We start from the raw sequence: 24536 nt of genomic DNA, 5'->3' as shown, positions 1-24536 counted from the left end.
AGACGGCATCTTTCTTTGGTCTGTTTTTCGATGATCACTGGTGGGAGATGATCTGGAAATTAATTTTCAACTGAGCAGTGTCTGCGGAATATGGATGACCTATGGACCAAACATGGATCCTTCACGGATAAAACATGGGGGGATTTTTCTATGGACATCAAACTGAAATATGAACGAGGCCTCACGTGCTGGAATCCACACTGACATGGTTTGTGACACAATCTCATGGAAGAACTCGGCACAAACTTGCAGGTAGGGACTGTGGGGAGGGAAAAACATTACGAAAAACTTTGTGCAAAGGAAAACTGGCTTAGTTGCCCATAGCAACCAATCAGATTCCACCTTTCATTTTCCAAAGGAGCTGTGAAAAATGAAAGCTGGAATCTGATTGGTTGCTATGGGCAACTAAGCCAGCTCTACTTTACACCAGTTTTGGTTATATTAATTCATTGTATCACGTACGCATGCAGTGCCCCCAACCATCACACTTATGGCAAGCGACATGGGGCCTTGGCATAATATGGTGAGGTGATATTACACCTAATGTATCCCCATGGGGGTCCCATGACCAAAATATATGGCAACTGCAAAAAATATATTCAAATTCCGTTCAATATCCAAATGTGTTTGTATAGAGGTGAATGAAAAAAAAGGTGAAGCCGCAGCGGAACTCTGTCTTTGCCTTAGATGAGACAACTATGAAAGGGTTAATGGACGCACAGGTGGGGCTGAGGCTGATCCCATCACTATATAAGAGCTCATGGCAGGTGGTTAGGCATGAGGTCAGGATGGAGTGGTGGAAGTTGGTGGTCATAGCTGCTCAGATACTGAGGGCTTTAGCTGACAACAGCCATGGCCTCCAAGAACTTCCAGAGGTGCAATGTGGGGAGGAGAACATGCAGATCATTGTGCCCCAGCACCTGAAGCAAGATTCCAAGATGAAGGTTTTAAGTAAGTGTTTGGTGTGTCTAATGCATGTTGTGTTAGTACTTGTACTGGTCTGTACTCTCCTTGTGGGTGACCTGTAAACTGGGATGGATGAGAGGTGAAACCCCCAGTTACCACAGAAAATTGTTGATGCATCTGTAGGGTTACCAGAGGTAACCAGGTCCCACACCTTGATAGTCCATTGTCCACCCAACCACAGGGCTTGTAATAGTTATTGTACAGTGAGGGTCTGAATGTAACATCTTAAAGGGGTTGGCCATGTTCTGGTGACCAATGTGTATGTAAGATGACTATATTGCAATTGTTAATATTGTGTCATTTCCTATATTTAATAAGCTGTGTCCCCTTGTTGGGTAAATCTTTTGTGCTGTCCATAAGATGGAGGGTCATGTGACCAGGAAATCCCCTCCATGTGGTGGTTATCTATTCAAACACACTGCACCTACATTGAAGTCCCACTATTTCAAGAGCAAATGGCAGGGGCAGTGTATTTGAACAGAGAAGACCTCACATGGAGCATCATGTGACCAGGCAACTCACCATCAGTGGCCATCTTATGGACCGGATTTCTGTGTGGACAGCAAAAAAGACTTGTCCAACAAGGGGTAATACCGCATGAAATATAGAAACGCAGAATTCCAACAGTCTATATTAGCAAGTACCATAATCATCTTGCATACACACTGGTAAACAGTGACCAGAAAGTGGTCAACCCCTGATGTGGCACCAGTGAGGTGCCACCATGTTTAGCAGTGCCATGGTAGGCCTAAGTACAGGTTTTTTTTTGTTTTTGTTTTTTTTGTTTTTTGTACCAAGGTCTAGGACATTGGGGTCATTTATGATTGTTTTTATGCCAGTTTGTCACCCTCTTCTGGTGACTTTTGTCACATGGGTGTTTTTGTGCTGTTTGACTCAAAGGAGTGTTGAGGGGCTGTGATAAATTTACCAACATTTACGCCTGGAAACCAGCCTAAACCTAGGATAAACTACTTTAGCCAGGAGCTTGTTTAGTTTTTCCACTAGGTGTGGTCTGCTAAAGGGGTGCCTGACATCATAAACAAACTGGCATAAAAAGCTGGTCTCTGTAAACCACCACAACATAGTGTCAGATTTATCAATATCTGTTTTGTGGTGCTATCATATTTTACACACACCTGAATTTTCTATGAGGCTTTTTTTTTTTTTTTTTTTTTTTTTTTGGTAAAGGGAAGACTAGACTAATCCCTCTGAGAAGCTGTCAGTGTGTGGAGCCAGGAGGTTGCGTCATCTGCTCTAGGCACAGTGCGCACCCAAGCCTCCCGCTATCCCACCCCCTGTATAGTTGGCAACTATAGTGTAGATGGTTATCCAGGACCTATTTATGGAGCCCTATCATTTTTATTGACATGTACAGTAACATTGTATTGGGAAGAAGAGACACTGGTAATAAGGTTCGGGCCTGTTCCATGTTGTGTGCGCTTTTTGGCGATCTTTGGGTAAGACCACACTGTGTAAACATTAATAAGGAAGGTGCACCACTGTGGATGCAAACAAGTCTGAATAAACCCTCAAACTGATGTTAAAATTGAGAATTTAGCCAATATATCCTTATATGAAGGACATATCTGAGCACCGCACCAAGGTATCTCAAGTAGCTCGGGACGTAACACTAACCTACCTGTGCTTAATTATTAAAGCGCCATTCATTCTATAGCGCTGTATGTATGAGAAGAGGTATACATGCATAATACAGGGGGGGAGGAGATTTATGAATTCTGTTTTATCCATGGGACTCTGAGCTGTCCCAGGCCAAAAGTGTGTGGGCAATACCAGGAGCCAGTGGGCAAACTTTCAGTTATCTCCAGCAAGAAGCCATGCTTTCAATGGGGGGGAGGCTGTTAGTCCGACCCAAGACTGATAAGGCCCAGGCCTCACAGGTGCACCTAAATGTTGCCTGTGGATGAAAATCGGGCACATATAAATATGGTGCATGCAACGCTGTGTTGGAGTACTGTGCAGCTGTATGGGCCACAGCAAGCTCTAAACTGAGGCCGCCCTGTTCAGTGGGTCTGTAGTGTTAATGGCTGTGTAGCATCTTCAATACCGTGTGGCCGCTGATCATACAGACCCACTGAACAGTGCTGTGTAACTAGAGCTCAGTGGCCACACAGTACTCGTGCTTCACAAGCTTCCCCTCCCATGAGTGCTATTCATACTTTCGGTGCAGATTTCGCTGGGTGAGATCCAGGGAAAATCCATGACAATCTCAATCTGCATGAATTACATGGACTTTCATTATTGCAGTTACAATATTGATCCAGAAAGCTTGTCTGTTCCCATATCTTATTTCATTTGATCTAATTGAATTTTAGAAACTTCTATGTTCAGATTTTTGCATTTAATAACAACTAAGTGTTTAGATATGCAGGAAAAATAGATCTTAAACACAATGAAAAACAAGTGTCCCTCTTTGAATGCCTCCATTCCACACCACTCCTTCCTTATTGTGGACCCATTCAAGTGAATGGGTCTGCATCTGTGACGTGGTGCATAAATGGCTGGTGCCTGTTGTGTAACTGAGCCCTAAGAATGTAATCTAACAACGTGGCCAAAACCACATCTCGCTGAAATTCATGTCTTCTGGCACAGTTTTACAGATGAGGGTTTTTAAAGGGGTTGGCCACTTCCTGGCTACTCTTCACAAATGTGTATGTACAACACTTTCTACTATACCCTTTGATTTTTCTGTGTTTGCTTTTTCATAAATTTATGTCCCCTTGTTGGGCAAATCATCTTTGCTGTCCACACAGGAAACCTGTCCATAGGATGGCCTCTGGTGGAGGGTCATGTGACCAGAAAACTCCAGACAAATCACTCGTTCTTCTCCACTGAAAGACGCCACATCTGCACTTGCAATGTTGAGAATGTAGTGCAGGTGTTGTGTATTTGAATAGAGGAGGCTGAGTGATTTTGCTGGTCACGTGACCCTCAATCAGCAGCCATTTTATGGACTGCACAAAAGACTTGGCCAACAATTAAGAATACCTTTTTAAAATGGCACACTATCAACAATTTGACTTTTCTCAGCTTGTGCCAGGTCTAAAGTGGGTGAGGATTAGCCAGTACACAGTCATCTATGCCTGGTTTTGGTGTAGAAAATTACCTAAATGTAAGGCCGGTGCCTCTTCAAAACTTCGTCAGGAACCACTGCCAGAGCAGGGGCTTTATTAAGACTGGCGTTTAAGTGCCATGTAGTAGTCTCAAACACATTGCTCAAGAGTAGCTAGAAAGGGCTAACCCCTCTCTGCTATAAAAATACAAATCAAAACTTGTGCTTTTGTTGGCCATATTCTTACATGTGTAATGAGCCTTCCCATTGGTTTTCACACATTATCGCATCATAACTTTGTATGTGACTAGACCCTTACAGGGGGTTTCTGGAAATAGATGATCGGTAGCTCATACATGGTATAGTTTGTAAATTTGGTCTGATTACTGGCACCCCAACTTTTGGCCAACTGAAGAGTCTGTCGTGTCCCCTTCATAGTCAAACTGCTCCATACTCTTGTAAGTGGCTGTCCTGGATATCCTCCATGGAACCTCTGGCACAATGGAGGGGTTAGAAAGAGGAGGTTTCCCAATAGCAGAAGAAAGAACTAGATCATGTCTAAGCATTTTAGCACCAGAACACAGGTCCGTTCTGACAACACATAGGTAGACACATCTGACATTACAGCATTGCTTCACAGGAGATCTCCCTGTAGTGCTGATTCCATCTACTCACCAATGTTTCCCTTGCTTTATTTAGATAAAGATGGCAAAATGGAGCCTCTGAGAAATGACCCATCTTGCGGTATTTGGGTGACCCAGAAATATGATGGTTCTGCAATTGTTGGAATTTCTTATGATGGCTGCTATGTGTCTCAAACTGTAAGTATATGGGGAGTTATCTGTGGTTCCAGAAAGTGCCACCAATTCCAAAAGTGGCATGTGTAAAAAATAAAAATAAAGGAAGTATCTTCTCCTAGAAGCATCACTGCAGCAGAATATGGTGCCTATAGCTCCAGAACATGGATTTGTGTCACGGCCTATGGTGTACGCTGTGACACTGTTGCCACACTTGCAGTTGCCCACAGCAACATGTTGCTGTGTGTGCATTCGGTGTCAGTGTCTCGGCCTTCTGGGTGATTGCCGTGACATGGTTGCCATGCGTGCTGTTGCAAGTGGTTACGTGTTTGGTATGCGTGTGTGTGTGCACTTCCCCTTTTAGTTGTAGCCTCCCTCTGTCTGGTGCTGTAAGGGTTAACTCCCTGACTGGGTGTGGTCACTCGGCTTATATCTTCTGTGGTTTCCTGGCTGGAGTGAGTTGTACTTCAGCTGTTGGTGCTGGAGCTCTGCTTCTGTCCCGTAAGGGCCACCCTTGTGGTCATCAATGTTATCCCGGTGTCTCCTTCCCTTCCTGTCCCTATTTGCATGGAGTGGGTAATGTTCAGAGTTGGTATGTCTAGTTTGGTGTTACATGTCCGGTGGTTTTTGGTGTCCAGCATGTTTACTAGACATTCCCCTGTCATGTTTGTTGCAGCTAAGGGTGTCCTGGGTTCCTGTGTGGTTTGTGGTGTGTGCTGTGTCCTTTTAATGTTGGTGTGGACAGCAGCACTAGTGCATGGGTTCCAGTCAGTGTGTCTTTGGCAGGTAAGTGTTGTTTTCGCCTACCTGCCATCTCCTTATGAGGTATGTGTTCCCCTCTCCTTGCAGCCTGGCCTCAGACTCCTGTTCCTCCATTACTGGGATGAACAGGTCGTCTCTTCCTTGTTCCTTGGTGAGGGATTACCAGGGCGACTTGGGGTCTTTAGGAATCCTGAGCATGAGTTGTACTGCCATCAGGGTCCGCTCATATGTTGAGGAGTCAGGGAAAAAAACAAAGACACTGTAGTAGGTGACCTGCTCCCTTATTACTCCTTTTGGCCAGGCTGATTCCCTTTTTACCCTTTGACCCTACACGGTGGGGGGTTTCCCCCCACTCCCCACCATGACAATTTGCTTGAGGATTTTTGTATTCTGCAGTCTTCAGTGATGGAGAACTTTTTAGTATTGGCCACGTCCTCATTTTTATTTCTTTAAATTTTCAGGACACCCACTTTGTGTTGACTCTTGGGCTCACTAAGAAACAAGATGGTGGAAAGAAAGTCACTGCGAGGAAGGAGATGACTTGTGCTGTGGGAATCTGTGAGTACAAGCCTTGCTTAGACTGAAGTAATATCTAATGTAAATGATACCTTCTCATCCCTACATAAGGAATGAGCTATAAACTAATATGGACCAGTCCTGGTTTTCTTGACTTCTACAGGTGCCACTTGTATTGGTGTTGCTTTGCCTATGGGGGTGCCGAATCCTAGCCAGGCTACTGATGATGGTCCTTCAGAAAATTCCCTTATTTGGAAAAAATGGGAAGCAAGAGTGTCGACATTGGAAGGAGTTGTAGCAAAGCTTGGAATGGGTCAGATTTTACTGTGATCTAAAGGGTATAAAACCTCATTCAGTGATTACAATCTTCCTCACCTAGTGAAAATCAATAAGGAAGAACTCTGCATTTGGCATATAATCCACACAAAAAAAACATACCCTTACAGACCAAGATTCACAATGACGAATAAGCACTCTGGTTGCAGTCGGACAAGACTAGGACATGGCTTTTACAGAATGGATGCATACAGCACATGGTGAGCTGTCCACATTTTTGATGACCCACTGACATGAAAGAGTCTGCATCCAATCCGCAAATACCGAAAGTTGTCTGAATGGGACCTAAACCACTTGGCATGTGATACCAGTTAATATAGGACAGCAGTTCTGCAGTTACCTCCTGTGGAATGAAGTTGTAGTGATGCTACTTTCAATATCTTGGTGCTAGATATGCTGGTTGTCTTTGGTCACTGTAGTTCACTCTGCCAGCATACATTGAAGAGCTGGTACCCTATATGTAATGGGGGATTAAACTGCATATGCCTCAGACATGAGGGCTCCCAGCAGATGAATCGGGGAATACATAAACTCTGTACCAGTTTGGGTCAACTGCAACTTTTTGCTCCTTTCTACCTTCCTTGCCACTTGGAAAAGTGGATAGGAAATCCAGCCATGACTGTCAGGGAAACGAGTGCATGCAGTGAGCCCCTGAGGAGCCAGTGCAGAAGATGGGAGTGGTAGTGGTCCTGATGAGAGGTTGTAAGTGTATTCTCAGGTTTTGGCTACTGAGGATCAGTGCAGTGGAAATGTAGTTTGAAGCATGAGGCTAGATGTGAACATATAGCAGTCTTTCGTTTTTACAAAATATAAACTGGTGGTACATCCAGTAGCAACAAATTCTAAATGCAGTTACTGGCACCAGTTAAGGAGGTATGGTGGCAGCTTGGATGACTGCAAATGAGCACTTGTGGGTATAGTTGTCCACTGTCAAGTTCACACTAACTTTATTTGACCTAGTGCTATTTTGGGGTGATGGGTGTCTGAGCTGTTGTCCCTCACCTTGCAGCAGTGTCTAACATGGGGTTTTCTACTGATCACTTTCTTAAGCTTCTAAAGTGTTTTTCTTGGAGCTGTATGGTGGTCTCTCTGGAGAATCCTGTATTTGTCCAAGGAGCAGAAGCTCCCCTCACTGCAGTTATTCTTAAACTCTCCCTCTTGCCAGGAGTGGGCTGGTCCTGCTTCCTGCCATCAAAACCTCTTCTGGCTGGTACTTGCCACCAAATATATAATTAAAATATAAAACTGCAGATACCTCCAAATATGTGGTACTGCGCACAAATGGGCAAAAGAAATCTACATGGCATGGATATCCTTTTCTATTGTATTGGACACCAGCAGGGTTTGCTGCTAAAACTGGCAAACACTCTTTCCCTTTAAGAGTCTCTTGGACCAGGTTTGTATTGCATTAATATGCCTGTAACTTACAAGTTGCCATTTTAATCTTGAATATTGCCCTGAGGTGGTGTACATTTGACTAGTACCTCCACTTGCTAGCTGACTAAAATGCAGGTGTATTTCTGGCCCTCACTCGCTAGTTGTGTTTTCCAGCCTCTTTTTATAAGCTGTCTCATAGCCTATGTATGACTCGACACACAGCAATGTACTTCTTTGATATGGGAAAGGCTTATTCCAACCCTTGTAATGTGAACTTAAAAGATTTGAGAGAATAAGCTTACGCAGGCTAAGTGAATACATGGACTTACTAAGTGGTTAAATATATACAATAATGCAAATGAATCATACTGAATAATACATCACTAGATGGGGTGGAGACTCTATCGATCATACTATAACACATGGCTGTCTACCACATTATAACATGACCAACACCCCAGGGTGTAGAAAATATGGGGCAAATCAATACTTGCGTCCTACCTAGGATGAAGTTAAAGCTGGAGTCTCCCAAGTGTATGTGTGCCACAGAGTTTAAACCTTTTTAGCCCCTCGAGTGTGCAGCATGCATGTCTCTAAGATCACTCAGGAATGTGGTCTTATCAGCACAATGAGGGATGGATACTAGATTACAAGGCAAATCATTACACAATGGTAAAAATAAACAGAATTAAAGGGACAACCATCAGTAGTAAAAAATACCTTACAATACACCTCTAAAAAAACAAACAAAAAAAAAAAAAAAAACTCTGCAGAATTAACCAGGCATACTGCCTGGTAGGGCCTGTTCCTGCTGATAATTTATCATGTCAATTTAGTTGTTACTGAGAATACTTTATAGCTTTATACTTGGGAGGGCTTCAGTGCACTGTGGGGTGGTTCCTAGCCCCCCACCCCCAGAACACTGCAACAGATTTTCACAAGTGTCTCGACCCTACCAGTATGCCTGGTTTTATAGAGTTAGTCCTGATGGGTGCTCTTGGGGATTTTATTTTCAGTTTGGTTTTCTTATTGGAACAGCAGAGTTGCAATGTTGCCTAATCCACTATTTGGGACTTTTTTGGCAGACCATGACTCTCCAATTCCAAGCCAGTGTGATTCCGTCGTAAGGTCAGACAGACTGAGCTGTACAAGTTCTCAGGACTCGTGTGAAACTATGGGGTGCTGCTACGATCCTGACAGTATTACTCCATGCTACTATGGAAACAAAGGTAAGTGCATGTAATCATTGTCACTTTTGTCTCTAATCAGACTGCACATGGAGTACTGGGCCCCGATGCACAAGGTAGACCTAGCAGAGCTGGAGCATGCAGCTGAAGTAACTGGAATGGGAGGCCTACAGGACCCCCAAATCTAATGACTATGAATATCAGGGGGCACTACAGAGATCTTCAGCTATTTATACCCAGGTTGCCAAGGGGACATCCCCCTACATCTAGAGGAAAGGTTTCTACACACAGGATTCTTTACTGTAAGAGCAGTGAGACTATGGAACTCTGCCGGAGGTGGTGGTGAAATCTCTAAGATCTAAAGGGGCCAAGAATATAATTACTAGACTTCTCCTGGAGAGAGGTTGTTGATCCAGGGAATTATTCTGACTGCCTGACAGGGTTGATCATGGCAAGTTCATTGCTACCTTCCTTTCTGCAATCGGAGCCTTGCTTCCTTCCCTCTTGCACTGTGAGGGGGGGGACATGCATCCTCACTGCTCAGAAGTCTGGTCCTGCTATCTTGTGTAATGGCTTGTTTGACAGGGTTGGTCCTGACAGGTTGAGTGTCCATGGCTGGCTACCTAAGACAAAGTTTATTTTTTATGGAGGTAGCCATAGATACTTTACCACTTATAATTCCGTTTTGGCTGGTAACCCTTGTAATGACCTTTTTCTTCCCCAGTGACTGCCCGCTGCACATCAGACGGCCTCTTCTCCATTGCCCTTTCAAACACCTTGACTGTGCCACCGCTGAACCTGACATCTGTGCGACTGCTCCAAAATGGTGGCCCAGAATGTAATCCAACAGCTAGCAATGGCTACTTCCTCCTCTACCAGTTCCCAATTTCTGCTTGTGGAACCACCTACAAGGTAAGTCGTGGTATATTAATGCCATTGTGAAAATCCATATGGAGCTGTTCAAACCATAGACTTCCTTCTGTCTGCCACTGAATTGTCCCCCTTTAATTCTTACTTCCTGGGAACTGCAGACAGGTAGGGCTTGAATTGAATGGTGTCCTGGGTGGTCATCAATGGGGTGACCTGTGTGTGCACTAATTACATATGGTGACAAATTTGTCCTTGTCCAGTATGATGCTGTAAGTCTCCCAGATATTGAATTCACGTGGTTACCTTAGAAAAGCATTGCTAATTTCTTCCAAAAAATGGTTCCTCACACAACCAGGTGAGTTTTTTTTTTTTTTTTTTTTTTTTTTTTTTTTTTGGGGAAGGCGGCCATGGTTTTTCTAATGCTGTGCCTTTAATACCAGTTCTACACACTACTGAAATATACTGTACAGTGCTAATTTTCCAATACAGTACTCAAATGGTACCACTGTAGTGACCGAAAAGCAGTAATAGTGCTGTATAATGCTAAATACTGCTATGAGTGATATTGGTAATGCCAGGACTACTGGCTTCCTCTTAGGAGTATAATTGCAGTTTTTTTAATGCCTGCACCAGTGCTCATCTGGTTATCTTGGGCAATGGGGAATAGTGCCCTGCAAGGTGGTGGAGGACAGGTCCAGTCACTATTTTTGGTGGCCCCAAATATATATTTATTTTTGTGAGGGGCATGCATGACCACCTGTCTAATCACAACAGCCTCAAAATGGAGCCCTGTTCTTGAGATGGGCCCTCAAGTCAGACCCACACCACTGGGCATTTGTAGCATTTCTTCTGTGGATTCCATAAATGTCACACTTGATAACTGCTGAATTACTGTCTTGTAGCTGGTTGGGGACCAGGCGGTGTATGAGAACCAGCTGGTGGCATCCAAAACTTTGAGGACCTGGAACAGTATAGCAATTACCAGAGACTCCACCTTCAGGTAACTGAACTATGGACACAGCTGGGCTCAGCAAATACTACAACAGGGCTCTGCTCTGCTTAGAATTTGTCCTATTATTCCTCTTGGAAATGTGGGATCTATTAGCATTTCTGTGGCTTGTAGGTCTACAGCATGGATCCTACCCAGTGTAGTCCCTAGACTCCAATAGTGGACTTCAAGAAGTTGTGGCAAATTTTGTCTCCTTGCCCACAGGATGGGGAGTAACTGATCTGTGGAGGTTAAAGTGCTGGGACACCCACTGATCCTGAACTGGGGTCCAGCCCCCCAGCCCATAGAGAATGAATTGAGCAAAAGTTCCCATGTGTGGCCTGCAGCTCAGTTATTCCCTATACTATGGATAAGGAGACAATTTGATAACTTGGCATGATCCCTTTAACTGTGGGATGTCCTCTGAGGTCTCTTCAGTTGAAGATCCTCTGCAAGCAATTAAGACCCCATTTTCAGATTTCTTTGGATAATACTGAATTACAGGATCTTTATTTAGGACGGCATCTTTTGGCTTGCTCTGTGCAGTACTCAATGTATCCTGTGGAGGTACTGTAGGCAAATGGAATACTTGCTACTGAATTCTCCCTTGCTGCCACTCTAGTTTATGGAAAGGCTCGGGTGGTAGAGAGACTATTACTGCAGAGACTAGTCCTTACATTACAATGTATCTGGATCTTACTTGTACTTTTATTCCACAGATTATTGGTTCGCTGTAGTTTTGCAGTTAGCGGCTTACTCCCATTGAAAGTGGATGTAGTGACCCTACCACCCCCACCACCTGTGTCAAGTATAGGACCTATTAACTTTGAATTGAGAATCAGTTTAGGTAAGATATTGTGGTGACTGGATAAGAATTGTTGCATAAATGAAATTCCTTAAAGAAAGTCACTTTACATGGTGTCTGATCTGCTAGCAGGAGTAGCTGAGAGGATTGTTATGGGAAATGTCTTCTGGTCCTGACAGATTTGCTGCATCTTCAATCAGCCGCCACTGTGGGAGCTCAGTGCAGAGTGTTTACAGCTGAGATTCTAAGTAACTATAAATTCCTATGTATTGAGCTCCCCCTATTGGTGGCTGCAGGAAGCAACTTTATACAATCTATGAAATTGTAGTCATGTAAATATGATCAGAATGATAACTATTTTAAAAGGGGTTATTAATGAACAGATATTAACATGTTAAGCCATAAATATCAATCTGCGGGGATCTGACACCCTTGCTAATCTTCTATTGGAATAAGCCGCACACCGAGGCTTCTTTCTAGGCCATGTGACATCACATACATCGTTCACGTGGCTTAGTTGCAGCTCGGCCACATCCATTCAAGTCAATGGGGATGAGCTGCAATACAAAGTACAGCAGCTCCCTGAAATGGTGTTAGGGGTGTCGGGATGACTCGCTATATCCTTTCCAGGATAAGCCTGGGTCCATTAAAACTTCCGTTAAAACACTCAGTTTCCGTTTCGATTTAAATCTGAACGTTTTTTCGGATCCATTAATTTCAATTGCCTCTGCAAAAAAATGCGGACACCAATCATAGTGCTGTCCGAATCACAGAATCCATTCCGTTTTCCTATTTTCGAGTATGCAGATCCTGAAAAAAAATTAAGCTTGTCCTTTCTGTCTGTTTTTCGAGCCCCAAGAAAAGCTACCCACAAAAAAAGCTAGAGAATGTGGAATTTGCAAGCGAAAATTTAGCCTGTCCTGCCCTTAGACATGTTGCCAACCTTGTCTGGTTACATTAGTAGCAGAGGAGTCGCCATCTTTATTGCAAAACATCCAAGAGTTAGTTAAAAAGGAGGTTTGTTCTTCTGTGGAACATCTTAAATCTCTGACTAGCTCTTCCAGACATAAGGCTCAGACAATAGTGGAGGATACTACTGATTCTGAGTTGGAGGAGGGTGCCATTGCAGGCTCAGATTCCTAATCTGAAGACTTGACAGGGAATCTGTTATTCAGAGTGGAGGATACAGATCTACTATTGAAGGCGGTTAGATCCATGATGGAGCTGGAGGAGGAAAAGGAGTCCAGGTCTAGGCAAGAACTCATGGTTGAAAGCCTGAAGTCAAAGACCTGATTAAGCATGAATGGGAAAAGCCAGACAAAGTCTTTATCCCTAGAGCAGTTAAGAGAAAGTACCCCTTTGAAGTATCAGCTTGGCAGGAGGTACCTAGGGTAGACTCCCCTGTAGAAAAAAATAAATAAAAAATCAACTATTACGTTTGAGGTTTAGGATTCCTTAAGGATCCATCGGACAAAAGGGCAGACACCTACTTAAGAAATTGGGAGGCGTCCAAGTCAGCCTTCAAACCAAATATAGCAACTACTTCAGTGGCAAGGTCATTAAAATTTTGGTTGGAGGAACTAGTCTCATAGAGAACAAGACTCCTAGGGAACAGCTTCTATCCCAACCATGTCCAGAGCAGTAGGCTTTATTTCTGATGCATTGAGACGATCTGCTAGAGTGGCCGCACTATCTAGTTTAGCCAGAAGGTCCCTATGGTGGAAGGGTGATGTGGCATCAGTCTAAGCTGTGTGCCCTACCTTGTAAGGCCGGATTTTTATACACGCAATAAAGACATTTGAAGAGAAGCCCGCGTGTGTTTGGCTGCCTTCATCCGTTAAAACTCTAGAAGTGATCCAGGCTGGGGGGGGGTAGTTGGTTTACAGATGTATTATGCTTATCCTGGTAAACCGCCCCCCTCGTGAAGTGAGTAAAACTTACCCATGATACCACAATATTTTAATATATATGTCGGTACATACATGTTTATATATTTTTAACACAAACAAAAACCTTTTACCCATCATTATTTCCATTACGCCCCATGACAGCACCTGTGAGAGATCCTCCTCCCTCCGGACAGGAAACAGGAACTTCCCAGATCTTTAAATTGGTCCCGTGCCTTCTACCTTCAGTTCTTTCCTGTTTCCTGTCCAGGGACAGGAGGATTTCTTTCCAGGTCTATTTCTTGGCTGCAGGACCTCTAGGGTTAAAAGCAAAACCTAGTGGAGGTACCTGTCGGTGTAAGTCTCCACTAGGAGCCGCTGAGAAGCCCGGCGTCTGCATTTTATTCCCTTCTTCGGAGCCATGGGGGGATGCCTGGGCTGCCTCGTGTCCCTGCCTGCCAGCGAAGTCGCGGCATGAGGGGGGAGGTGCGTCTTCCCCTCTCATTGAGGCTGGCTGTGCTGGACGTGCGCGTCGCACCGGAAGTGACGCGTGCGTTCCATCGGCCGGAAGGGGAGGAGCTTAACATGGGGGCGCTGCGCGGCCCATTTGAAAAAGGGAACGCCAGCCAGCGTGGTGGTGAGTAGCAGCAGGAGATCGATCGGGACACAAGCAGCATCTACAGCCCTCAATTGGCCCCCCTTTACGCAGCATTATGATGCAAGAAGTAGGGGATGTACAACAGCGCACCGACTGACAGGAGCAGCTTTTGGAACCAAGCATGGTACTCCTGGGGGTAAGAGGGGTTAACCCCCACCATCTCCCTTTGGGGAGTTGTTTGTTTTTATGGTCAGGTTAAGCTGATGGGTTGTTTTATTAAATGCAGGCTAAAGAGCACCCAAAGAAAGCTTCCCACAAAAGAGCTAAGGAGTGTGGAATTTGCAAGAGGAAGCTGGATCCATCTTACTCCAAGACATGTTGTCAACCATGTCTGGATAAGTTAGTGGCCGAGGAGTCGCCATCTTTATTACAGAGTATTCAGAATTTAGTAAAAAATGAAGTCCGTTCGTCAGTGGAGGAGCTTAAAAAATCCCTGCCTAGCTCATCCAGACATAAGAGGCCCCAGGCGGTAGCGGAGGATGCTATGGACTCTGGGTCTGAGGAAGGCGCTATTGCAGACTTGGATTCCTCTTCTGAGGATTTGACAGGGAAGCCGTTGTTTAGAGCAGAAGATACGGACCTGTTATTGAAGGCGGTTAGATCCACGATGGAGCTTGAGGAGGAAAAGGAGTCCAGGTCTAGACCAGAGCTAATGTTTGAGAGCCTAAAGCCTAAAAAGTCTAGGGTTTTCCCCATTCAGGACTGTATCAAGGATCTGATTAAACGTGAATGGGAGAAGCCCGATAAAAAATTCTTTATCCCTAGAGCGGTCAAGAGAAAGTACCCCTTTGATGATCAGGAAGTGTCAGCTTGGCAGGAGGTACCGAGGGTAGACGCTCCCGTAGCCAAGATAAATAAGAAGTCAGCTCTCCCATTTGAGGATCTAGGGTCCCTTAAAGATCCCATGGACAAAAGGGCTGATGCATACTTAAGGAAGAATTGGGAAGCTTCCACTTCTGCCTTTAAGCCAAATATAGCAACTACCTCGGTGGCTAGGTCATTAAAGCTCTGGTTGGAGGAATTAGAGTCTCATATAGAGAATAAGACTCCTAGGGATCAGCTGCTGGAGGCGATACCAACTATGTCCAGTGCAGTGGACTTTATCTCTGATGCCTCCGCTGACGCATTGAGGCTTTCCGCTAGGGCGGCTGCACTCTCCAATTCAGCCAGAAGGTCGTTATGGTTGAAAGGGTGGAAGGGCGATGTAGCTTCAAAATCTAAGCTTTGTGCCTTACCTTGCCAAGGGGGTTTTCTATTTGGATCAGCCTTAGATGACATTTTAGATAAGGCATCCGATAGGAAAAAAGGTTTTCCAGCACCGTCCTTTCCTAAACAGGGGAAGCCATTTCGGAGTAATGAAAGAAGGAAGGCTTTTGGGGATCAAAAGGAGGGAGTGGAGATCTGATAAATCAAAAAGTGTGCTGTTTAAATCCAGACCTCAAACATCAAGTTCCACTCAACAATGACGCCAGACCCCAGGTGGGCGGTCGTCTTTCTTTATTTTTTCCAGCCTGGCGAAATATTACCGCAAGCGCTTGGGTAAAGGATATTATAAAGGAAGGCTATCGCCTAGACTTCAAGAGACTACCGCCCAGAACTTTCAAAGTTACTTCATTAAACCAAAATTCTCCAAAACAGGTGGCACTTTTGGAGGAAATAAACAGCCTTCTGGAAAAGGCAGTCCTTGTTCCAGTCCCAAAGGACGAACAAGGAGAGGGATTTTATTCAACCCTATTTCTGGTCCCCAAGCCCAACGGTACGTTCAGACTGATTATAAATTTGAAGGGTCTCAACCAGTATCTGTCCTATCAGAAATTCAGGATGGAGTCCATCTCCTCCACGGTCCTCCATCTGTTCCCCAACTGTGTGATGGCCTCAATAGACATAAAAGATGCCTACTACCACGTGCCCATTCATCCCTTGTCCCAAAGATACCTGAGGGTGGCAGTGAAGATGGGGGAATCAATTGTTCATTTACAGTTCAGAGCTCTTCCTTTTGGGGTATCACAGGCGCCGAGGCTCTTCACAAAGCTGATGGCGGAGGTGATGGCAGAAGTAAGGAGGTCGGACATCATTATAGTCTCATACCTGGACGACCTTCTCTTGGTAGGGCAGTCCCCAGAGCAGTTGAAATCTCACATACAGAAGGTCCTGGGGATCCTGACGAGCCTGGGCTGGCTAATAAATTGGGACAAATCATCCCTGATCCCAACATCCAGATGTGTTTTCCTAGGCATCCTGTTAGACTCTCAGACTCAGAAGTCTTATCTTCCAGCAGACAAGAAGGAGGGGATTCAGCAAAAGATCAGGTCTTTCAGCAAGATCAAGGAAGTCCCCTTAAGAAAAGCGATGTCTATTCTGGGTCTGATGACGGCCTGTATTCCAGCAGTGAGGTGGGCCCAATTCAGGTCCAGAATACTGCAATGGCTCATTCTGTCCAAATGGGATGGGAGGTCGCTATCCCTAGATCACAAGATTGTGGTCCCGGGGTCAGTAACCCGATCCCTAGCTTGGTGGCTAAAGGCTTCGAACCTCGATCAGGGGGTAGAGTGGGTGAGACACGACCCATTAATAATAACCACCGATGCAAGCCCTTGGGGATGGGGGGCCCATTCAGTTTTGGGGTTTTTCCAAGGTCCTTGGTCAAAAGACCAGAGTGCTCAGTCCCAAAATGCCAGGGAGTTAAGAGCGGTCCTGTGCGCACTAGAGAAGAGTCTCCCCTTTTTGTCTCAAAAACATGTCAGGATCCTATCAGACAACGCCTCGGTGGTGGCTTATATAAACAAACAAGGGGGGACAAGATCCTATCAACTAATGGAGCTGGCATCCAGGATTTTCTTGTTAATGCAGGGGAAAGCTCTGTCTCTCTCAGCGGTTCATCTGAAAGGCTCAGAGAATCACCAGGCGGACTTTCTCAGCAGACACAGATTCAGTCAGGCGAATTGGTGTCTGAATCAAGAAGTGTTTCACCAAATACAGGCCCTATGGGAATCTCCTACGATAGATCTGTTCGCCTCGGTGGAAAACAAAAAGTGCAAAAAGTTCTTTTCTCTCAGCAGGGAGGATCAGTCGATAGGCACAGATGCGCTCTCACAGATGTGGGGGAAGGGCCTAGTCTATGCATTTCCTCCCATCAGCCTATTGCCCAGAGTGATCCAGAAGATCAGGGGGGAGCAGGCGACTGATTTTAATAGCACCTTTTTGGCCAAGAAGAGTCTGGTTTGCTTGGTTGAGGAGACTATCGATAGCAGATCCCTGGGTGCTTCCAGAAAGACAGGACCTATTATATCAGGGCCCTCTACATCATCCGGAAGTCAAGAATCTCCACCTGACAGCTTGGATTTTGAGAGGTCTTTCTTCAGGTCTAGGGGCCTATCAGAACAGGTCATCGGGACTCTCCTAGCTAGTAGGAAAAAAGTCACCTCCGATATCTATCTGAGGGTATGGAAAGCCTTCCTTCGGTTTGCAGGTCCAGGCTTAGACTTGAACTCGCCCAACATCCCGTTAATTTTGAACTTTTTGCAGGAGGGCCTGAACAAAAAGCTTAAACCCAGCACTCTCAAGGTGCAGGTCTCGGCACTGAGTGTCCTGTTTGACTTTCGTTTGGCTACTCATCCTTGGGTCAAAAGGTTCATTAGGGGGTCCTCTAGACTTTGTCCTATAGTTAGATCTAAGTCAGCCCCATGGGACCTTAACCTGGTTCTTTCTGCTCTAACCAAGGCTCCGTTCGAGCCTCTGGGGGACATCCCCTTAAAGATGCTGTCCTATAAGACTGTATTTTTAGTGGCCATTACATCTGCCAGACGTGTTGGAGAGCTGTCCTCTTTGTCCTCTTCCCCTCCATATACCCAGATTCTGGAGGATAGGATTGTTTTCAGACCAGACCCTGCGTTCCTGCCCAAAGTAGTGTCAGTGTTTCATAGGTCTCAGGAGATGGTTCTCCCTTCCTTTTGTCAGGACCCAAAGAATGAAGGAGAGAAATCCTTTCATACTTTAGATGTTAGAAGGTGTGTCTGTGAGTATTTAGAATCTACGAAGGACTTTAGAAAGACCCCGCAACTCTTTGTTCAATTTCAGGGTCAGAACAGGGGCTCCAAGGTTACAAGCCGTACCTTAGCCAGATGGATCAAGAGAGCGATAGGTTTGGCATATTCACTATCAGATTGTCAGGTCCCTTCGGATTTTTCAGCCCATTCCACCAGGGCAGTAGCCTCTTCCTGGGCAGAAAAAGGGTGCGCTACCATAGAACAGATCTGTAGGGCTGCAACGTGGAGTTCCCCCTCTACGTTTTACAAACACTACAGGTTGGACCTTTCATCTGTGCGGGATATGTCCTTTGGGAGAAAGGTGCTGCAGGCTGCAGTCCCTCCCTAATAGTTATCTAGTCTAGTCTCTCACAGGTGCTGTCATGGGGCGTAATGGAAATACTTCAATTACTCTTACCGGTAATATGTTTTCCATGAGCCCATGACAGCACCTACATAATTCCCTCCCTTAATTTAAAAAAAAAAAAAAAAAAAATTTTTTTTTTACTTATATATATATATAAAGAATAATGGAAAAAAGAGAAGTCTACTCTTTAGTATGGTGCCAAAGAAGAGATATGCCTGGCATATATTTGGCGCAGAGTTTTTTGTCTATGTTTTCTCGCCTATGTTAGTTCTCACTATATATAGGTGCGTTGCTGGTCCCAGGAATCTTGTCAAATACTGAAGGTAGAAGGCACGGGACCAATTTAAAGATCTGGGAAGTTCCTGTTTCCTGTCCGGAGGGAGGAGGATCTCTCACAGGTGCTGTCATGGGCTCATGGAAAACATATTACCGGTAAGAGTAATTGAAGTATATCCCACTGTACCACATCACACTGTGCATGACGCTGCAGAATACGGCCTCTTAGGCAATAGAGACTTTATGCAGTGATCCCACTTATGTACAATCTTTTTATCCTTTTATTCTCTCAGCAGATTTTATGTGTGTACTATCACTTGTGTTTTGTATGCTGATATTATTTATTTTATTCACATACGTGTATATACAATATTTTATTTTATTTTTTTTCTCATACATTTGACATCACTATACACAACTATACCGTCCCCACCTCTACAAACGGAAAGCTATTACACACTTAAGCAGCCAAACTCAAATCTACAATTCCCAACATCCACCACTATTTGCGCCCACAAGGGCTTATCTTTTTAAAAAAAAGGCAAGATTTGGAGGGTACCCCTACCCGCCAGTCCACCTTCTTTTGGCTTACTACCTCATCTCAGAAATACCTCAGGGTAGCAGTAATGATGGGGAATCAATTGTCCATCTGCAGTTCAGAGCACTTCCCTTCGGGATATCGCAGGCACCAAGCCTCTTCATGAAACTAATGGCAGAGATGAGAAGATCAGACATCATTATAATCCCATACCTGGACAACCTGCTCTTGGTAGGGCAGTCCCCAGATGTGTTAATATCTCAAATACAGGAGGTCCTGGGGACCCTGACAAGTCTCAGCTGGTTAATAAATTGGGACAAATCGTCCCTGATTCCAACCTCCAGATGTATTTTCCTAGGATTTCTGCGTCTGGGAATCTAGTAAGACTCCTATCTTCCGGTAGAGAAAATCAGGGCTTTCAGCAGAACCAAGGAAGTGTCCCTAAGAAAAGCAATGTCTATTCTGGGTCTGACAGCTTGCATTCCTGCTGTGAAGTAGGCCCAATTCAGGTCCATAATCTTTCAGTTGCACATTTTGTCCAGTTGGGATGGGGAGTTGCAATTCCTGGATTGCAAGATTGTGACCCAGTCCCTAACTTGGTGGCTAAACACCCAACCTGAGTCGGGGAGTAGAATGGTTGAAGTGGGATCCCCCTAATTACCCCCTGGGGGTAGGGGGCCATTCAGTTTAGGCGGTTCTCCAAGGCCCTTGGTCAAGAATCCAAAGTGCTCAATCCCAACATGCCAGGGAGTTAAGGGCAGTCCTGTGCACATTAAAGGAAAGTCTCCCATTACTGCCTCAAACATGTCAAGAGTCTATGCTACTACTGAAGTGTTGTCGGATATATCAACAGACAAGGAGGCACAAGATCTCCTCAGCTAATGCAGCTAGCATCCAGGATCTTTTTACTAATACAGGGGATATAATTTCTCTGAGCAGGGAAGGTCAATCTATAGGCACAGATGCGCGCTCTCACAACCATGGGTGAAGGACCTAGTCTATGAATTTCCTCCCATCAGCCTACTGGCCAGAGTGATTCAGGAGGGAGCAGGCAACAGTGATCCTAATAGCACTGTTCTGGCCGAGGAGAGTCTGGTTGAGGAAACCAATAGCGGATCCCTGGTTACTTCCAGAAAGGCGGGACCAACTATATCAGGGCCCTCTACATCAGTGTTTCCCAACCAGTGTGCCTCCAGCTGTTGCAAAACTACAACTCCCAGCATGCCCACACAGCCAAAGGCTGTCCATGCATGCTGGCAGTTGTATTTTTGCAACAGCTGGAGGCACACTGGTTGGGAAACACTGCTCTACATCATCCAGAGGTGAAGAACCTGCACCTGACAGCCTGAATTTTGAGATCTTCAGGTCCAGAGGTTTATCAGAACAAGTGATTGGGACTCTTCTAGCTAGGAAAAAAAGATCACCTCCAAAATCTGAGTATGGAAGACCTTCCTTCAGTTTGCAGGGCCAGGCCTAGATTTGAGCTTGCCCAACATTCCTTTAATTCTGAGTTTCTTGCAGGAAGGCCTTGACAAAACACTTAAACTTGGCACTCTCAAAGTCCAGGTCTCGGCACTCGGCCAAATTCTAGAGGACAGAATAGTGTTTAAACCGGATCCTGCATTCCTACCCAAAGTAGTTTCTGTATTCCATAGATCTCAGGAAATAGTTCTCCCCTCCTTTTGTCAAAACCTGAAGAATGGGAGTCAAGAGTCCTTTCATGCTCTAAAACAGTGTTTCCCAACCAGTGTGCCTCCAGCTGTTGTAGTTATGCAACTCCTAGCATGCCTGGACAGCCTTTGGCTGTGCAGGCATGCTGGGAGTTGTAGTTTTGCAACAGCTGGAGGCACACTGGTTGGGAAACGCTGCTCTAGACGTGAGAAGAATAAGGGGTGCTTCTTTTTGACCTGAGCACCAGTTATGATTATCCACATTGAGCCATCTGTTTATTGCGTTCAGTGAGAAGGTGTGTCTGCGCAAATTTAGAGTATACGATTGACTTTAGGAAAACCCCACAACTCTTTGTTCAGTTTCAGGGTCAGGACCAGTGGCGACTCTAGGAACAATATATAGGGGGGGCACAAAGATACCACAGTCAAAAATGGGGGGGCACAAACAAAATAAGTATATATCAATAAGATTACAAAATACGAGAGAATTGCGGTATGCAGGGATACAGTTATAATAAAGCAATTTACTTACAAAAGAAGCTACTCAGTCGTCTGCTGTGCTGTCCCCTGCTTGCTTCCACGGATTCTTTCCCCTTCTTTCTGTCTCTCGTCAGTGCACAGGCGCACTGTTATGGTGGATCTGTGGAAGACACACTGTTATGGGGGCATCTGTGGATGACACATTATGCCTCTCATTAGCCCTCATTATGCCTCTCATATCAGCCCCCATATTAGCCCTCATTATGCCTCTCATATCAGCCCCCATATCAGCCCTTATGCCTCATTAGCCCCCATATCAGCCCTTATGCCTCATTAGCCCCCATATCAGCCCTTATGCCTCATTAGCCCCCATTATGCCTCTTATTAGCCCCATATGCCTCCTATTAGCCCCCATATGCCTCCTATTAGCCCCCATATGCCCCCTATTAGCCCCATATGCCTCCAATTAGCCCCCATATGCCTCCAATTAGCCCCCATATGCCTCCTATTAGCCCCATATGCCCCCATATGCCTCCAATTAGCCCCCATATGCCTCCAATTAGCCCCCATATGCCTCCAATTAGCCCCCATATGCCTCCTATTAGCCCCATATGCCCCCATATGCCTCCAATTAGCCCCCATATGCCTCCAATTAGCCCCCATATGCCTCCAATTAGCCCCCATATGCCTCCAATTAGCCCCCATATGCCTCCAATTAGCCCCTCATATGCCTCCAATTAGCCCCCATATGCCTCCTATTAGCCCCCATATGCCCCCATATGCCTCCTATTAGCCCCCATATGCCTCCTATCAGCCCCATATGCCTCCTATCAGCCCCATATGCCTCCTATCAGCCCCATATGCCTCCTATCAGCCCCCAAATATGCCTCCTATCAGCCCCCAAATATGCCTCCTATCAGCCCCCAAATATGCCTCCTATCAGCCCCCAAATATGCCTCCTATCAGCCCCCAAATATGCCTCCTATCAGCCCCCAAATATGCCTCCTATCAGCCCCCAAATATGCCTCCTATCAGCCCCCAAATATGCCTCCTATCAGCCCCCAAATATGCCTCCTATCAGCCCCCAAATATGCCTCCTATCAGCCCCCATAATGCCCCCAGCAGCCACATTTTTTATAAAATAAAAAATAAAAACACTTACCTCTCCTGCTCCTGGACGGACGCCGCCTGCCATTTTCTCCTCAGTCGACTGTGCTCTAAACTGGCGCGCACAGCGTGAGGTCACAGAGCGACCTTACGCTGTGCGCAGCCCTGCACAGCCGACAGCCGAGGACCAGGAAGTGGTGAGTACAGAGCGTTCACCACTTCCTGGTCCTTCGGTACTAATGAGCGCTTCTTTAATGGAAGCGCTCATTAGTATTCACTCTGGGGAATCAGCGGGGGGGCACCCGGGGGGGCAAGGGACAACATAGGGGGGGCAATTGCCCCCCCTCGCCCCCCTCTAGCGACGCCACTAGTCAGGACAGAGGCTTGAAAGTCACAAGCTGTACCCTAGCCAGATGGCTTAAGAGAGCGATTGGTCTGGCATTGAGTCAGGTTGTCAGGTGCCTTTTGGGTTTTTCAACTCATTCCACTAGGGCAGTAGCCTCTTCCTGGGCAGAAAAGGGGTGCGCTACCATTGAACACATTTGTAGGGCAGCAATGTGGAGTTCTCCCTCCACATTTTACAAGCACTACAGATTGGTCCTTTCATCTATGCAGGACATGTCTTTTGGGAGTGGTGCTGTAGGCCCTCCCTAATAGTCATCTAGTCTAATCTCTCACAGGTGCTGTCATGGGGCGTAATGGAAATACTTCAATTACTCTACTAGTAATGTTTTTCCATAAGCCCATGACGGCACCTACATAATTCCTTCCCTATAAAAAAAAATCTATCTACATATAGTCAATTTGTGGCAAAGGGATATGCCCAGGCATATATTTGGCATAGTTTTCCTTGTTACTTTTGCTTATGTTTTCAGTTTCACTGTATATAGCTGTGTTGCTGGTCCCAGGCATCTTGTCAAATACTGAGTGGTGGAAGGCAGTGGACCAATTTAAAGATCTAGAAGGGTGAGGATCTCACAGGTGCTATCATGGGCAACATATTACCAGTAAGAGTAATTGAAGTATTTCTGTCCTAGATTCCAGCTACATCACTTATTATACGGGCTCTGATTATCCAGTGGTAAAAGTCCTGAGGGATCCAGTGTATGTGGAGGTCAGAATCTTGCAGAGAAGGGACCCGAATCTTGTCCTTGTCCTACACCAGTGCTGGTCCACGCCATCTCCTGACCCTCTGAGCAGCATCCAGTGGCCAATACTTATTGATGGGTAAGTACAAATCCTTAGAGGTTCACAATTGTGTTGTAGTCTAATCCCAGACTACCATTTCACTTGAAAGCTCAAAGGGCAGTAAAGGCTACAGATGTAGCAGAGATGAGTGTGTATTAGAACTGCTTCTATACAGGTTTCTGGCTTTATTTCCAGGTGTCCATTCACTGGTGACAACTACATGTCTGATGTGATTCCTGTAGCTCCAGGTTCTGCTTTACCTTTCCCTTCTTACTACTCGCGGTTTGATGTGAAGACTTTTACCTTTGTGGATCAGAACACGGAGATGCCTCTTGCAGGACAGGTATGACCTGAGATGCTCATTGGCTAGCTACCCCAAATACTGTACAAATGGGTAGAACACTGCTCTGTACTGCCTCGTGTGGCCACATGTGGCAGTGACTCTAGGAAATTCCTTTGCTGGACAATGAGACTTCATGAAAACCTTATGTTCTAGGTATACATTCACTGCAGCGCTTCTGCCTGTGTCCCCTCTCCAAGTGACAACTGCGCTACCGTGTGTAACAGACGTAAGTTTAGTCTACAAATGCCCAACCTGATTACCTCAACTATCTCAATCATCTTTTCCTATGCAGAACTCCAAACCCCCTACTTCTCTCCACACTGA

General features: G+C 45.4%; 1 protein-coding gene across 1 annotated transcript; it reads left to right on the top strand.

Moving 5' to 3' along the window:
- The first annotated feature begins 788 nt into the window (after nt 1-788).
- On the top strand, nt 789-24536 carry LOC122931332 (zona pellucida sperm-binding protein 4-like). Its single transcript, XM_044285397.1, has 11 exons — nt 789-951; nt 3738-3853; nt 6057-6153; nt 8910-9053; nt 9736-9923; nt 10784-10881; nt 11589-11716; nt 23719-23908; nt 24065-24212; nt 24366-24438; nt 24505-24536. The coding sequence occupies exons 1-11, from the start codon at nt 789-791 to the stop codon at nt 24534-24536; spliced, it is 1377 nt and encodes a 458-aa protein (XP_044141332.1).

The sequence above is a fragment of the Bufo gargarizans genome, chromosome 3 (genome assembly GCF_014858855.1).
Source record: "Bufo gargarizans isolate SCDJY-AF-19 chromosome 3, ASM1485885v1, whole genome shotgun sequence".
Lineage (NCBI taxonomy): Eukaryota > Metazoa > Chordata > Amphibia > Anura > Bufonidae > Bufo > Bufo gargarizans.
This window is presented reverse-complemented; position numbering and strand designations above follow the sequence as displayed.